The sequence below is a fragment of the Bos grunniens genome, chromosome 1, assembly GCF_055505025.1.
Source record: "Bos grunniens cultivar Pamir isolate PY7600 chromosome 1, Bosgru_T2T1.0, whole genome shotgun sequence".
Taxonomy (NCBI): domain Eukaryota; kingdom Metazoa; phylum Chordata; class Mammalia; order Artiodactyla; family Bovidae; genus Bos; species Bos grunniens.
Window position 1 is genome coordinate 24,426,823 of NC_141165.1, and position 17,285 is coordinate 24,444,107.

Consider the following 17,285-nt stretch of genomic DNA (forward strand, 5'->3'; position numbering starts at 1 on the left):
ACTATGTCTAAGTCCAGAGTATACCCATATATAACTTTTAAAAGAAGCAAACAGTAATAAATCTGAGTGAATAAAAGAGCTTTAACAGGCCATTGCTAATGAGTATCCTTACCTCCTAGCATTGAGTACTGGTTCCGCTGTATGGATGTGGATGGGGATGGAGTGCTCTCCATGTACGAGCTGGAATACTTCTACGAGGAGCAGTGTGAACGGATGGAAGCCATGGGCATTGAGCCCTTGCCATTCCATGATTTGTTGTGCCAGATGCTTGACCTGGTAAAGCCAGCCAGTGATGGTAAGACTGAATAAAGAGCCAAGTTGCATTGTCCATCTACATAACAGAGTGGGGGTTGTAATCCTGGATTGTTCTAAATTATTTAACTTCCCAGTCTTCCATACAGGCTTTCTAAATACAGAAATATTTAAGTTTCTCCTTTATTGTTGGCATAGAACTAACAATTAATGGCAAATTTAGAAAGCAGATTAGTGGTAGCCAGTTGGGGAGGATTGCAGAGGGGAGGGGAGTGAGCCTGTTTGACGGGTACAGAGTTTCCTTTGGGGGTGAAGGAAATGCTATGGAATGTTATAGTGGTGATGCTTGTGCAACAGTGTGAATGTGTGAAAAACCATTAGAATGGTTAAAGTGGTGAATTTTATGTGAACTTTACCTCAAAAAACATCAAATTTTTATAATCAAGTAAGCATATCCATATATCCTTTTAAACTTCAGTAAAAGTTTTTTTTCCACGTCAAAAAAAGCCTTTGAAATTTACCAGATTTGTTCTTACACAGGCAAAATAACTCTACGAGACCTGAAGAGATGCAGAATGGCTCACATCTTTTATGACACTTTCTTTAATCTGGAGAAATACTTAGACCATGAACAGAGAGATCCCTTTGCGGTCCAGAAGGTACCAGTATAGTTTTAACTTCTGTTTGAGGGATGCAATATCAGGGGTTCTATGCTTCAGATAAAAGTGGCCTCTGTCTGCAGGAATTTTGGTATTTTAAAAAGCTAACATTTAAAATATTTCATAACATACTGAAAAGAAAGAATAAAGGACTCAGAGCCCATCTCTTCCCACAGCTAATCTTCAAGTGTAGGTAATAACCTGCATCTGCCTTTCATTGAATGAACTATGTGCTTTGTGTACTTCCATATACATAGAAACTGGTTACAGAAAATTTTGAAATAATTGTCTTTCTCACTTTCAACACTACATCAATAGATACATCTCTATTACAGAGTATACACTGGGCTTGATTTAACTGTACCATTCAATTTCAGGATGGCATGGTAATGAAAACTAGATGCCCTCAAAGATAGACAACCTTCAGATAAATGTAACACTTTTTCAAGCAGTAACGATGACTGTATATGACATCAGTTTGAAGTCATTCTACAGCTGAAGAGCCGTGAAATGCCTTCCCCATACACAAAAACCTGTGGACTCTCAGAAAACCCACATCCAGGAAAAAAAAAAAAACAAAAAGCAGAATATCACCACTTCTCCTTCTATTCCGCTGTTTAAAGAGTAAAAACTATATTGATGGAAAAGAACTGATTGAGTACATACACTACAGGAAACTTCCTCAGTCTTTTATCTTCCATATGTTGCATAACTGTTTGACCTAAATATTAGTAGTTAAGAATACAAGGACCAGCTTCTAAAAACAAATACTCTGCACCAGAACTTGGAGCATATCAAGGTACATTATCACTAGCCTAAAGTCAGTATTATATTTCATTGAGTTTAAAATGTCCCATTATTTTATATACCTTTAAGCAAGAAAAAGCAATTATAAATCTAAGATGCATAGCAATTTCAGACATGTTTAAAAGATGGGGTGAAGTTCTTCAAATGGATTACAGTAATTAACACATTATGTACTCAGTATTAAGGTACTTACGTTCTTTTAGCATTACTAACTTTACATCCTAGGGCATTGTTAACCCAATTTCATTATGGAAAAACATCATTTTACCTAGAACATAGAATCTAAAATGCAGTCTGTATTGTAGAAGGAAAAGAAAATATATACTTTCTTCCCCCTTCGTTTTTTTATTTGTATTACAAATTTTACTTTAAATTTTCCTCTTTTTTCTGAGAGGTAGTAATTATCAACATTGTGATCTTCAAAGGATGCTATTAGTAAGTGCTCAGTAAATTCCAGGTACTGTGTTGAAGAGACACTGGGGGTTATATAGAGATGACTCAGTGTATAAAAAGAACGGGTGTATAGAGATGACAAAGACAGGAGAACAAAAGGTGGCAGCCCAGCCCACATAGTACAGTGAAGGAAATGACTAGGGGAGAAGGGCTGCTTCTAAGAAGGTAACTCAGATGGCAGGGTATCCAAGCTGGCTGTGAAGGAAGCAATAAAAATTCACTGGAGGAAGGGATGGTATACTTCAGGTTAAGTTTAAGCCGCTCAGTTGTGTCTGACTCTTTGTGACCCCATGGACTGTAGCCTCTGTCCATGGAATTCTCCAGGCAAGAATAGTGGACCGGTATATGGCTGATTCAAGTTGAGGTTTGACAGAAAACAACAAAATTCTGTAAAGCAATTATCCTTCAATTAAAAAATAAATTGAAAAAAAAAAAAAAGAATACTGGAATAGGTTGCCATTTCTTTCTCCAGAGGATTTTCCCAACCCAGAGGTCGAACCCAGGTCGCCTGCATTGCAGGCAGATTCATTACCATGTGAGCCACCAGGGAAGCCACATTTCAGGTGGGCATATGCAAACCGCAGGTCACTCCAGATCGCTGCTTTGCCAAGTGCGAGAGGAGAAGGGGCTAGAGAAAAGTCTCTGATTATAAGGCTGAAGAATCTAGACCCAAACAGTCCAGCTAATGAAGAGTACTTAATAATTTTGTGATTCAAGGTGTAGATTCAGTTTAGGAGTGTGACTTTAGTACCTCTTTAATGTTTAGAGCTTCCCTGATAGCTCAGTTGGTAAAGAATTAGCCTGTAATGCAGGAAACCCCAGTTCAATTCCTGGGTTGGGAAGATCCACTGGAGAAGAGATAGGCTACCCACTCCAGTATTCTTGGACTTCCCTGGTGGCTCAGCTGGTAAAGAATCCACCTGCAATGTGGGAGACCTGGGTTCAATCTCTGGGTTGGGAAGATCCCATGGAGAAGAGAAAGGCTACCCATTCCAGTATTCTTGCCTGGAGAATTCCATGAACTGTATAGTCCATGGGGTCAAATAAAACATTTTTCACATAGGTTTTTTCAGGATGTAAAAATTTGTGATGACCTATCTCCAATTTTTGTTTTTGATTCTGTTTCCTGTGGCCATCCCCTTCCCAATCAGGATGTTGAGAATGACAGTCCTGAGCCCTCCGACTGGGACAGGTTTGCTGCTGAAGAGTATGAGACCCTTGTAGCAGAGGAGTCTGCCCAAGCACAGTTCCAGGAAGGGTGAGTAAGTTTCCCTGTGTCTTTTTTAACAGGGGTAACCACATTAGGATCACCTTTAAAAAAATCAAGATTTTTGTCATATCATAAAAATGAGTGATTTTAACCCAATTTTAGTTGAGTGAATATTCCTCCGGCAGTATTCTCTTCCCTTCACTGATTTTATGAAAAGTCTTCTCATGTGCCATTTCCTTTAAAGAAGTTGTACCTTTTACTGAAAATGGAGATCACTGTGCAGTCATACTGCTCTGTTAAGGATGTTAGTAAGCCCTATAAACACAGGAGAACTGAAGCTCTTTTAAATAATAAAGACCATTATGATCATCAAAACAAACCTTTATCAGACATGGTTTTGTGCATTCAACTCTGAAGAAGAAGTTAACTTCTACTAAGGGACCATGGTAAGAAATTAAATTATCCAAGACTTTTACTACTTAGAACATTTAGTAACTGTACTTTGTTGGCTGTTTTCACCTTCTAGTGATTTCTTTAGCAGTTCCTTTATAGTCACTGTTTCTGTAAGGCTCTCAATCAATCCTCATTTATTAATGTAATACTTTTTTGAATAGGCAGTATACTCACTTAATATTCAAATTAAAGAATAGTAAGTTTCCTGCTACTCAGTTCTCCCCAGAAACAACCACTGTTATCACTTCATGTGCCTTTCCAAGGATGCTCCATCCTGTTCCCTCCCATTCTCACACTCTCTCGTTATACATATGTGTATAAAAGCAAATACACATATACATTTTTTTCTTTTTTTCTCTTACACATATGGTAGCATACTATTTGGTTCTCCACTTTTTCCACACTTTTTATACAGTTTCTGTTACGTAAGATAAGTTCTGGAAACCTGCTGTACAACACAGTATCTATAGTTAAAATATGGTATTGTGTGGTTTAAAATATATTAAGAAGATAGATCTTATGTTAAGTGTTCCTACAAAAGAAAAAAAAAAAAGAACACAAGGAAATGTCTGGAAGTAATGGATATATTTAGTGCCTTGGCTGTAGTGATGATATGACAGATATATGCATATTCCAAAATCATCAAGATATATTCACTAAGTGTGTCCAGTTTTTTGTATCAAACTTCAATAAATCTGAAAACAGTAACAACAAAGCTTGGGAGAACAGCATGGTGAACTAAATACTTGTATTTTATGATCATTGAGGTATAAATGAGGCAGCATAAATATCTGGGGATCCCTGAGTGTATGAAAAAATTAGTAAAAGAAGAACTGAATATTGGAAGAAAAACAAATCAATAAATTGGAGATTATTCCATAAATATATTCAGTGAATGTGCTAAGTTTTTTATAACTGCATAATATTCCACTGTATAGTTACACCATTATCTTATATTCCTCTATTCACAGACATTATAGTGAAAATAGTGAAATATTAAGAGATATAAGGTTACAGTGAATAATCTTTTATATATGTCATTTTATACATCTGTGGGATAAATTTCTAGGGTGTAGCTAACAGATAGGGCTTCCCAGGTGGCACAGTGGTAAAGAATCTTCCTGCCAGTACAGGAGACACAAGAGATGCGGGTTAGATTCCTGGGTTGGGAAGATCTCCTGGAGTAGGAAATGGCAACCCGCTCCAGTGTTCTTGCCTGGAAACTTACATGAACAGTGGAGCCTGGCAGGCTACAATCCATGGGGCCGCAAAGAGTGTGACACAACTGAGCACACACAAACACACACACACACACAGCAAACAGATAGCAAACTTACAAATACATAGGAGGATTTTGGAGAAGCCAATATGAAATGACACAGATACCCAGAATTAGCAATGGTGGGGAGCCATATCACCCGTAGGCCTAAAAGGACCAGGAGATGACAACATCATCAAAACCCAAAGGAGCAGCTCTATTCACAGGCATGACTTAATTCTTTGTCAGTGAGCTTCATTAGTTAGGAACTGGGGTAAGTACTGATCTTATGAAGCAATTATCACTTCTCTCAAGAACATGTGCAGATGTTTATAATAGTGAAACCTAAAGACAATCTAGGTAATAAGATTAATAAAATTATCATACATATACACAGTTCAATCCCATTTAACCATTAAAAATTCATTTTGTGGGTATATAATTATTGACCATCAAGAAAAAAATAGGAATATGAAAAAAGGCCTTAAAAGATCTAGTGAAACAGAAAAGAACAAAATAAAGTTATCAGAAAGAAAATTAGGTATATGTAAGGAAAACAAAAGGGATCTAACTTATACATACTAGACAATAGAACAAATGAAGTAGAAAAAAAATTCAAAGATAATAAAAAGTTTTTTTGAAATAAAAGAAGACCTGAGTCTGAAAGTTCAGAAGTCACACCGTATGTTAATGATTGGCCCCACAAATGTGTGGTGAAGTTAACAGAATTCAAAGATTATTTGGGGGACTTTTTCAGCTTTTTAAAAATGTATGTCACCAGGTAAGAGGGGAAAAAATATCAACCTTGCCTCACAGACTGCCACAGGAAAAATGAATACCGGAAAAGATCATGAAGCAATATTTATCTCTCCCTCAGAGAAAGAAATTCTATACCCTAAAGTTTTATACTAACCCAAGATGACATTCAAGCATGAGAACACAAATGGGAATTTTCTAAAAACTGAAAGGAATAAAGCACCCATGAGCTCTTGTTTAAAAAGGGCATAATCATAAAACAGAGATGAGCCAAAATAAGGATCCCAGAAATGGAGCGACCATGGTGGAAAAGAAATAACAATGAGTGTTCAGTCCATTTAAACATAAAGGATAGGGTCAGAACATAGCATTCTGGAAAAAATAATATAACTCAAAGTGGGATGTAGAGTGGAGGAAGAAACGTGTGTAAGTTTCGTTAGCAGGTCCTCAATGGCTCCCTTCTACAGCTAGTAAGTCAAGTTGAGGTTTAAGACTATTAATTAAAGTAAACACTTGAAAAACCAAAGCCAATCTCTAAATATTCTAATTCAATCAGAAAACGTGTGCACAAAAAAGAAAAACACACACCATGCAGCATAAAGATGACAGAACTAAAATAAATACTTTTTGATCAGTGAATGTAAGTGAAACAAACTCACTTATAAAAATAAAACAATTCCATTATAGAATGGTAACAAAAGCTGAATTTAAAAAGACTAAACAATGACCTCCCTGGTGGTCCAGTGGTTAACACTCCACAATCCCAGTGCCAGGGGCCTGGGTTCAATTCCTGGTCTGGGAACTAGATCCTGCATGCTGCAACTAAGACCCACTGTGCCACAACTGAAAATAAAAAAGATCCTGCAACTACAGATCCACGTGCTGCAACTAAGACCCATAGCAGCCAAATAGACTTAAAAAAAAAAAAACAACCACGCCCAAAAAGCTGTCCTGATAACATCAAATTTTTGGAGCAGAAACTCCAAAAGGAAAGAAAAGGAGAACTTGAAACCTGTTAGTTGCATCCATAGGAAATTATTCCCTGAAAATATTTTTGTGGTGTATTGTCCAGAGACTATTTACAAAATATATATTAGGCCACAAACAAAACTTCAGTAGACTTCCCAAAAGTATTACAATAATATAGAGTAGCTTCTCATTTCAAGGTGGTAAACAAAGCATCCTGTAGTTTTCAGTCTCTCATGCCATATAAAAATAAGAAATACAGAGTATCACCTGAAGTAAGAAGTGAAGCTTTCAGTGGACTAACAGGACAGCAGATGGAATCAGATTGAAGAGGGAGCCAGAGCTTAGGTTCTCTGCCAGAAGATGAGAAAGATAATTGCCACAGATAAGGGAGCAGTACTTAAAGATGATCCATACCTTAATATGACTGAAAACAAGAGCAAAAGGGAGGTTCAATCCAGGTAGGTTGAACCCTATACATCCCATCCTACTCTTAAAGGAAAGACAAAAGCAGTAAAAATGGAATCTTGGAGCAGCATGGCCCCATTCAGTTCAGCCACTCAGTCGTGTCCAACCCTTTTCAACCCCAGGGACTGCAGCATGCAAGGCTTCCCTGTCCATCACCAACTCCCAGAGCTTGCTCAAACTCATGTCCATTGAGTTGGTGATGCCATCCAACCATCTCATCCTCTATTGTCCCCTTCTCCTCCTGCCTTCAATCTTTCCCAGCATCAGGGTCTTTTCCAGTGAGTCTTCTCATCAGGTGGCCAAAGTATTGGAGTTTCAGCTTTAGCATCATTCCTTCCAAAGAAATCCCAAGGCTGATCTCCTTCAGAATGGACTGGTTGGATCTCCTTGCAGTCCAAGAGACTCTCAAGAGTCTTCTCCAACACCACAGTTCAAAAGCATCAATTCTTTGGTGCTCAGCTTTCTTTATGGTCCAACTCTCACATCCATACATGACCACTGGAAAAATCATAGCTTTGACTGTACACACCTTTGTTGGCAAAGTAATGTCTCTGCTTTTCAATATGCTGTCTAGGTTGGTTATAGCTTTTCTTCCAAGAAGCAAGCGTCTTTTAATTTCATGGCTGCAGTCACCATCTGCAGTAATTTTGGAGCCCAAGAAAATAAAGTCTGTCACTGTCTCCATTGTTTCCCCATCCATCTATTTGCCATGAAGTGATGGGACCGGATGCCATGATCTTCATTTTTTGAATGTTGAGTTTTAAGCCAATTTTTTCACTCTCCTCTTTTACTTTCATCAAGAGACTCTTTAGTTCCTCTTGGCTTTCTGCCATAAGAGTGGTGTCATCTGCATATCTGAGGTTATTGATATTTCTCCTGGACACATCTGAAAAGCACGTCAAGGCTGTATATTGTCACCCTGTTTATTTAACTTATATGCAGAGTAAATCATGCAAAATCCCAGGCTGAAGCACAAGCTGGAATCAAGATTGCCAGAAGTATCAATAACCTCAGACATGCATGGACCATCCATCCCCCTGTTCTCACTTAAAGTGCCAGCAGGTCCACACTGCTGTCTCCTGAGCAGCCAGTGCAGGGCCAACAGTACACGGTAAAGGAGACAAATATCAACCAACAAAATACTCAGCAAATGAAAGAACTTTTAACCCTGGACTCATTACAGCAATCAGAACTAGACATCAAGATGGGTATATTTACTATTTGCTTTTATTGGCTCTACTGTGTGGCATGCAGGATCTTAGTTCCCCAGCCAGGGATCAAACTCATGCCCCCTGCAGTGGAAGCTCAGAGTCTCAACTACTAGACCACCAGAGAAGTCTGTCTATTTTTAGACAGATAAAATTTTAAATGAAAGAAAACACAATCATTGGGTGATGTGATAACAGAATGGACACATCTGAAAAAATTTTTATCTATAATATTGATTGTAATACAGGAGTAAGAAATTCCTGTAGAAACCAGTAGAAATAATAGCCAGATAATTCCCAGAATTTTAGCTATTAAAACAAATAAAAATATAAACAGAAACAGAAGTCAGCTAATTTTTTCTGGCCAGGTAATAAATATTTTAGGCTTTGCAATCTCTGTCACAATTACTTGGCTCTGCCACTGGGTTGGGAAAGTAGCCCTAATATGTAAGCAAATGAATGTGGCTGTGTTCCAATAAAATTTTTAACAGACACTAAGATACTAAGTTCAGATCATTTTAACGTCATGAAGTATTCTTTGATTTTTTTTTTTTTTTTTGAAATTTAAAAAGGTAAAACAATTCATGGGCTATTATACCAAAACAGGTGGTGAGACAGATTTGGACCACAGATTGCAGTTTCCCAATTCCTGTACTAGAGTGAAATCTCAGTACATAAAAAGATAGAACTGGAAAGCTACTAGAGAGAAAAAAAAAATGCCCATAATATAAACACAAAAAGAAAACAGCATTTATTTAAAAACAACTTTGAACCTTGAATTCTGTTCCTATTTAAATGCAAAGGATAGATGAAGACATTTTTAGACATCAAGAGATGCAAAAATGTTTACCACCCACAGACAAACTTTGAAAGAAATATTAAAGGGTTTTCTTCAGCAACAAGGTAAATATATCCTAGAGGAATAGTGGGATATAAGCAAGAACAAAATTAGCAAAATTTATCCTTAGAATTCGGAGAAGGCAATGGCACCCCACTCCAGTACTCTTGCTTGGAAAATCCCATGGATGGAGGAACCTGTTAGGCTGCAATCCATTGGGTCGCTAAGAGTTGGACACGACTGAGCGACTTCACTTTCACTTTTCACTTTCATGCATTGGAGAAGGAAATGACAACCCACTCCAGTGTTCTTGCCTGGAGAACCCCAGGGACGGGGGAGCCTGGTGAGCTGCCGTCTATGGGGTCGCACAGAGTCGGACACGACTAAAGTGACTTAGCATAGCATAGCATCCTTAGAATTTTTATAGATACCATTAACAGATAGTAAAAGGTCAGGGTGAATCTTTATTAAAGTGGAGAATACAGACACTGATAAATTTATATTTTTATAATGATAACTATAGAGTTAAAATGTCTTAAATTTTTTAAGGAAAATCACTAAAAGTAAATATTAAATGGAAAACTTTCTAATCATTTTCAGAAAAAGACAGTAGACTGTTTAACTGGAAAATCTGTATATAGAAAACTCAGTCTACTAAAAGACAAGTGTGTTTAACCAGTATTCTTTTGGTAAGAAGTGACTTTAACTCACATTGGCATAAAGGGAAAGCAAAGCCTTAGCAAAAAAGAAATTGTGGGCTTAAAGAACTGAAAAGTCTGGAGCTAGTACTGACTTCAGAGACTTAGATTGTCTCTCTTTAATCTCTTAGGTAATGCTTTTCTTTCATTCTTTCACTCTTCAGCAAATTTTTAGTATGTGGTGGCAAAATGATAGCTTTACATTCAAATAAAAGAGCAAGTCCCTTTCCCACCAGATTCTACAAAAGCCCAGGACTTGTTTGGCTGTAATTGGCTTATTTTGGGTCTAGTCCCTGAACCAGCTCTAGAAGGAGTCAGACCTAGAAATTAGCTTGGACAGAAGTTCAAGTTCATCCAAACCACATGTTTTCTCAAGGAAAATTTGGGAAATTTGAACATGACGGTCAAAAAAGGGGAAACGCATGCTGGTAAAGGAATAGCAGATGTTCACTACAGTATAAAGGAGACAAAAAGACAAAGACAGTACAAAATAAATAGACAAAATAAGTCCAGATATAGTATGAATCACAAAACTCAGAAGGGATTAAAAATCCAACTGTACACTATTCTTTAGATTCATACCTAACGCAGAGGCAACAGTCAAATAAACAGTAAATAAGAGGAAATCAGGTACAGTAATGTTTATGAGACAAGTAGAATTGAAAGCTTTAAAAGAAACATCAGTATTTCAGCAGTTGGCCGTGAAAACAAGTCACCAACTTTAAGCAATACAAAAAGCAAATCTGATAGAAATACAAAAGAAAACTTGACAATCCCATAGTCATATAAAACCCAACAAATCAAATAGGACAAAAAATTCATAATATAGAATTAGTAAACATTCATAGGGGTACTCAAAAATAGATTTGATACCCGACAAATATGGAGCCATCACAATACAGTGCCTACTTATTAAGGCATGAAGAATATCACATTTTTAAAAACTACTAACATATAGGCCATATTTGTTACTTATGAAATTAGCAACAACAACAAAAACACACATATCTGGAAAGTTAAAAAAAACATTTTGAAAAATTAAATATATCTTAAAATAACTGTTAAGCTACAGAGAAGATCAAAAAACCAATTACAGGGTTTTTTTTAGAACCAGGCAATAAAAGCATTATATTTATTAAGATATGTAGGATATAAACACGGGAAAAGTTGTAATCTGTAGAAAGAAATAAATTAGGCTGTCATCTCAATATGCATGAAAAAGGATGACAAAATAGACCCAAATAAAGTACATGAAAAGAAGTTAAACAACTGTATTTCAAACAAAAAATAAATCTATTAATTTATACATACACAACCAGAAAGCATACTGTGCCAAGCACTATTCTAAATATTTTAATTCATTTTAATCACAAAACTCGTATCTTGTAGATGCTTTATCCCTGTTTTACAGATATTAAAACTGAAATACAGATTAACTTGTCAAATCTACCAACATGTATAAAAGAATACATCAAAAGAATACATCATAAGTAAGTTGATTTTATCCCAAAAGTGCAAGTGGTTCAACTTTACAAAATCTGTCATTAACAGATTAAAGGAGAAAGAAAAGAAAAGAAAATATAGACTGATTCTTTGAAGGCATGTGATAAAATATATTTTCTAATTTGGAGAAAATGAAACTAAGCAAACTTAAAAAGAACACCTCCTTAATGGGTAAAGGGTATTAATCCCATACCCCAGAAATAACTAGCTAAAAATATAATAGGGAGAAAATCCTATTTGTGATAGCAACAAAAAACGTTACTTGAAAATATATATGACAAAAATATAAAATTTCACTAAAAATTACAAAGATCATTCTCCATGTTAAAATTGTATATAATCCCCCCAAATATGTTATAGAACTTGATCAACTAATTCTGAAACTCATATTGAACAATAAATACAAAAGAACTAAAGTGAGTTCTGAAAAGAATCAAAGGTATGGTAGGGCACAGGGGATGCATAATCCAAAGCTATAGTAATTAAACTCCGTATAGGATCCATGCCAAAACTGAAGACTTATGACACTGTGTCAAGAAGTCTAGTCAGTAAAATGTTGACTCTCTGCAGACTGAAAAAAGTACATATTAAGCTAATACCTGCATGTAAATAAATACTTTAAATGCAAAAAAATGATGGGAGAAATTTATAAGGGAATTATAGGTTTGAGTATATTTTAAAAGTGACAAATTGGACATCACAATCAAAAGGCATAGGGTTGGGTCATCAATAATGTTCTTTCATTATTGGGATCTTCAGAATCAATAGTTAAGAACATGACTGTTAACCAGTTCTAAAACATCAAAAGATAGAAATTTCACCAGGAAATAACAATGAAAATTCCCACTTCACCAGAAGGTAAAATGTAGTAGCCAGATATAACTATTTTAAATGCTATTTTTACCTAACAACAGCCTCGAAATACATAAAACAAAAATTGTCAAACAATTCAACAATTAATAGTTTAAGATTTCAACACTTCTCTTACAGTAGTTGATGCTAGTAGAGACAATTACTAAAGACACAGAAGACTTGAACAACACAGTGTATTTGATCTAACCAGCATATGTACTCTACAAAACAGTAGCAAAATATACATTTTTCTCAAACGCACATGGAACTTCTTCAGGAAAGACCATATGTTAGGTGAAAAAAAAAGATTCAATAAATTCAAATAAAGTATGTTGTCTGATCATAATAGGATAAAATTACAGATTAATGACAGAAGGAAATCTAGGAACCCCAAAATGTTTAGAGATTAAATAACACATTTCTAAAGACACATGGGTCAAAGGAGATACTGCAGGGAAATTTGATGTTGTCCTGAAACAAATGAAAATAAAAGAGGATATGAAAATCCATGTGTGGGGTGCAATTAAAGCAGTGCTTAAAGGAATATTTATGACCCAGAAAGTTCTAACATCAGTAAGATAAGCTTCCATCTTAAGCTAACAAGTAAGAACCAATCAGACCCAAAATAAGTAGGAAGAAGGATATAATAAAGATCAGAGTAGAAATCCATGAAATAGAAAATAGGAAAATACTATGAAAGAATTTATGAAATCAAAAGTTGGTTCTTTAAAAATATTTTAAAATAGAAAGCTTTAGATAAAGAGAGAAAGGAATAAATTAAAATCAGGATAAAGGAGGATACATCACTATAGATATACTTATAAAGGAGTATTATGAACAGCTTAATCTCAGTAAGTTTCACATCTTAGATGACATGGGACAAAATCATCTAAAAACTCAAATTACCAAAATCAACTCAAATAAATTTAATTATATCTATTAAAAAAAGAAAACAGCTCAAGAAGAAATGGAAAATCAGGATAGGCCATATCAAGACACTAAATAAGTTATTAAGTTCTCCCCAAAAGAAAAGTCTAGGTCCAAATGGTTCATACATTTAAAGGAAAAAAATAATACCAATCTTTCATTAATATTTTCAGAAAATAATAGGAGGGGACACTTCAAAACTAATTTTAGAAAGCTGGTATTACCCTGATACCAAAGCCAGACAAAGATACCAATATCCCTTATGAAATCAATATAAAACTTTTTACAAAATATTAAAATTATCAAATCCAGCAACATATAAAAAAGATTATACACTATAAGTAGGTTTACCCCAGGAATGGAAGGCCATCTTAACATCTGAAAATCTACTAATATAATAAACCATATTAATACAACACAGGACAAAAAGCACATGATCATTTCCATAGACACAAAAAAAGCCATTTGACAAAATCCAACATCCATTCAAAATATCTCTTACCCAAGTAAGGATAGAAAGGAACTTTCTTAACCTGATAGAAGACATCTATAATTACATTATTTACATTATACTTATGGCGAAAAACTGAATGCCTTCCCATTAAGATCCAGAGCAAGGAAAATAGGCTTCTGTTCCTCCCCATTTCTAATCAACATTGTAATGAGGGTCCTATCCTGTGCATTAAGACAAGGAAAAAAAAAAAACATTAAAAGTATTCAGACTGCAAAGAAAGAAGTAATCTATACGTAGGTTATATATACTTTAAGTAGAAAATATGAAGAAATCTGCATAAAAGCTACCAGAACTAATAAATTCATTAGCAAGGTCTCAGCTTCCCTGGTGGCTCAGATGGTAAAGAATTTGCCTGAAATGTGGGAGACATGGGTTCGATCCCTGGGTCGGGAAGATCCCCTGGAGAAGGGAATGGCAACCAATCCCAGTATTCTTGCCTGGAGAATTCCAAGGACAGAGGAGCCTGGTGGGCTACAGTCCATGAGGTCACAAAGAGTCGGACATGGCTGAGCAACTAACACTTTCATTTTTCTTCAGAATACAAAATCAGAATATAAAAGTCAGTTGTATTTCCATGTACTAGTAATGAACAATCAAATAGAGAAATACAAATAAAATAATTATTCACAACAGCATCAAAAAGAAAAATACTTAGGAATAAATATAACAAAAGAACACACTTTTATATATGTATAATAAATGTAACAAAAGAACACACAAATATAACAAAAGAACATACTTGCACACTGAAAACTGCAAAATAGTGTTGAGAAAAATTAAGGAAGATTCAAATAATAATAGAAAGCTCAGTATTTTTAAAATGTCAGTTCTCCCCAAATTGATGTAAAGATTTAACCCACTCCCTATCAAAATCCCTACAGGCTTTCGTTAAAACTGGCAAACTGATCCTAAAATTTATATGGAAATGCAAAATACCTAGAATAGCCAAACACTTTTTTTTTTTAGCTTTATTTTTTCTTTTTTTTTTTAATTTTATTTTTAAACTTTACATAATTGTATTAGTTTTGCCAAATATCAAAATGAATCCGCCACAGGTATACATGTGTTCCCCATCCTGAACCCTCCTCCCTCCTCCCTCCCCTCTGGGTCGTCCCAGTGCACTAGCAAACACTTTTTTAAAAGAACGAAGTTGAAGAACTTAGGCTACCTGATTTCAAAACTTATTAGAAAGCAAACAACCATCAAGGCAGTGTAGAATTGATAAGTATGTGTGTGTTAGTCACTCAGTCACGTTCAATTCTTTGTGACCTCCACGGACTGTAGCCCACCAGGCTCCTCTGTGGAATTCTCCAGGCAAGAATACTGGAGTCTATAGCCATTCCCTTCTCCAGGGGATCTTCCCAACCCAGGGATCAAACCTGGATCTCCTCCTGCATTGCAGGCAGTTTCTTTACCATCTAAGCCATGAGGGAAGTCCCAGAATTGGTAAGTATGCACAACCAATGAAACACTCTAGAAATAGATGCTCATACATACGACCAATTAATTTTCAACCAAAGGAGAAAGGGTAGTCTTTTCCGAAATGAACCTGAAATAATTGGACATCCTTCTGCAAAAAAAAAAAAAGAAAGAAAACCTCAATCCATATCTCACACCATATACTTTTGTATACTTATTTTTATAAGTATCTCAAATTCCCTGGTTGTCTACTGAGATCCTTCGAGCTGCACAGTGCAGCCAAAATAATAATAATAATCTCAATAAATATAAGAGTTGAAATCCTAAAGTTTTTAGAATAAAACACAGGAGAAAATCTTTGTGACCCTGAGTTATGCAAGAGCAATAAAATATTGATACATTGGACTTCTTTCAAAATTAAAAAGTATTGCTCTTTAAAGACACCACTAAGAAAATGAAAAAGACACATTGGGGGGAAATATTTCCAAAACATCCTGTTAAGGACTCCATCCAGAATATATAAAGAACTTACAACTCACTAATAAAAAAGGCAACCTAATTTTTTAAATGGACAAAAATTTGGTTAAACAATAACTACATTAGAGGTTCCAACAGCAAATAGATACATGAAAAGATGCTCTATATCACTAGTCATTAGGAAAATGTAAATTAAAACCACAATGAGATACATACACAGCCACTAGAACAACTAAAACCACCAGTTGGCAATGCTGTGAAGAAGCTGGAACCCTCATATATTGGATTGATGTGTATGTAAAATTATGTAGCCTCTTTGGAAATGTTTGGCAGTTTCTTAAAAAGTTGAACAAACATTTGTCATATGAATCAGCAATTCCACTCCTAGGAATCTACCCAAGAAAAATGTTCACCCAAAGACTTGTACATGAATGTTTATAGCCGCACTATTCATAGTAGCCCCAAAGTGAAAATAATCCAGATATCCACTAAACTGGTAGATTAATAACCAAAATACAGTATATCCATATAATGGAATGCTCTTCAGCAATAGAATGAACTATTGACTAACACAACATGGATGAATTGTAAGTGAAGTGGAAGAAGCTAGACAAAAATATATTCCAATCTTGTATGATTCCATTTATGGAAAATTCTAGAAAATGCATTCTAATCTATAATGACAGTAAATCAGTGGTTACCTTGGTAAGGCAAAAGTAATTACAAAGGGGCAGGAGGAAACTTTCATGGGAGGGAGGGATATTTTCATGATCTCGATATGATGTTTTATAGATGTAAACAAAAGTCAGAACTTACTAATCGTACACTTTAAGTATAAGCAATTTATTCTGTCAGTTATACCTCAATAAACAAAAGAACTATTAATACATGCAGCAACACAGATGAATCCAAAAAAATATCATTTTACATGAAAGAAGCCAGACACCAAAGACTACGTAATTCCATTATATGAAATTTCTAGAAAAGGCAAAATTATAGAGCCATGAAACAGATCAGTGGCTGCCTAGGTTCCAGGAAAAAGTAGAAAATGAATACAAACAAGCACAGGGAGAGGAGGGGCAGATGGAGAGATGAAAGTGTTCTAAATTTAAATTGTGGTAATGATTGCACAATTGTAAAAATTTACTGTGTGTCCTCAGTCACTTCAGTCATGTCTAACTTTTTGCGACCCCATGGACTGTAGCCTGCCAGGCTTCTCTGTCCGTGGGATTCTCCAGGCAAGAACACTGCAGTGAGTTCCACTTAAGATGAGTGAATTCTGTGATATGTAAACTAAACTGAAAATTTTTGTAAAAAGCAAGCACCGAAAAAAGTTGAGATTAACTGGCAGGAATTTTTTAAAAGACAATATTAATTCAATAAATGTTTGCATTCCTTCTATACACTAAGCATTATTGGATATTGATGAACGCAGGATCCCTGCCTTAGCAGGAGAAACAGACAGATGCAATTAAAGTGTCTCTACTGCTCTCTCACAGAAGCAACACACTGTAGTTAACAGATATTGCTGGAAGAAACAAAGTGGCCCAACCTCCCTGGAAATTAA

At 35.5% G+C, this 17,285-nt stretch overlaps 1 protein-coding gene across 11 annotated transcripts in view; it reads left to right on the plus strand.

Annotated features, from left to right (window-relative positions):
- The window catches only part of PPP2R3A (protein phosphatase 2 regulatory subunit B''alpha), a 233,838-nt gene that overhangs the window by 203,788 nt on the left and 12,765 nt on the right, over window positions 1-17,285 (plus strand). For all 11 annotated transcript variants that reach the window (XM_086353829.1, XM_086354208.1, XM_086354553.1 and 8 more), the window contains 3 exons: window positions 120-295; window positions 793-911; window positions 3,323-3,429. In XM_086353829.1, coding sequence (XP_086209955.1) covers window positions 120-295; window positions 793-911; window positions 3,323-3,429 — 402 coding nt within the window. The remainder of the gene's footprint in view (window positions 1-119; window positions 296-792; window positions 912-3,322; window positions 3,430-17,285) is intronic.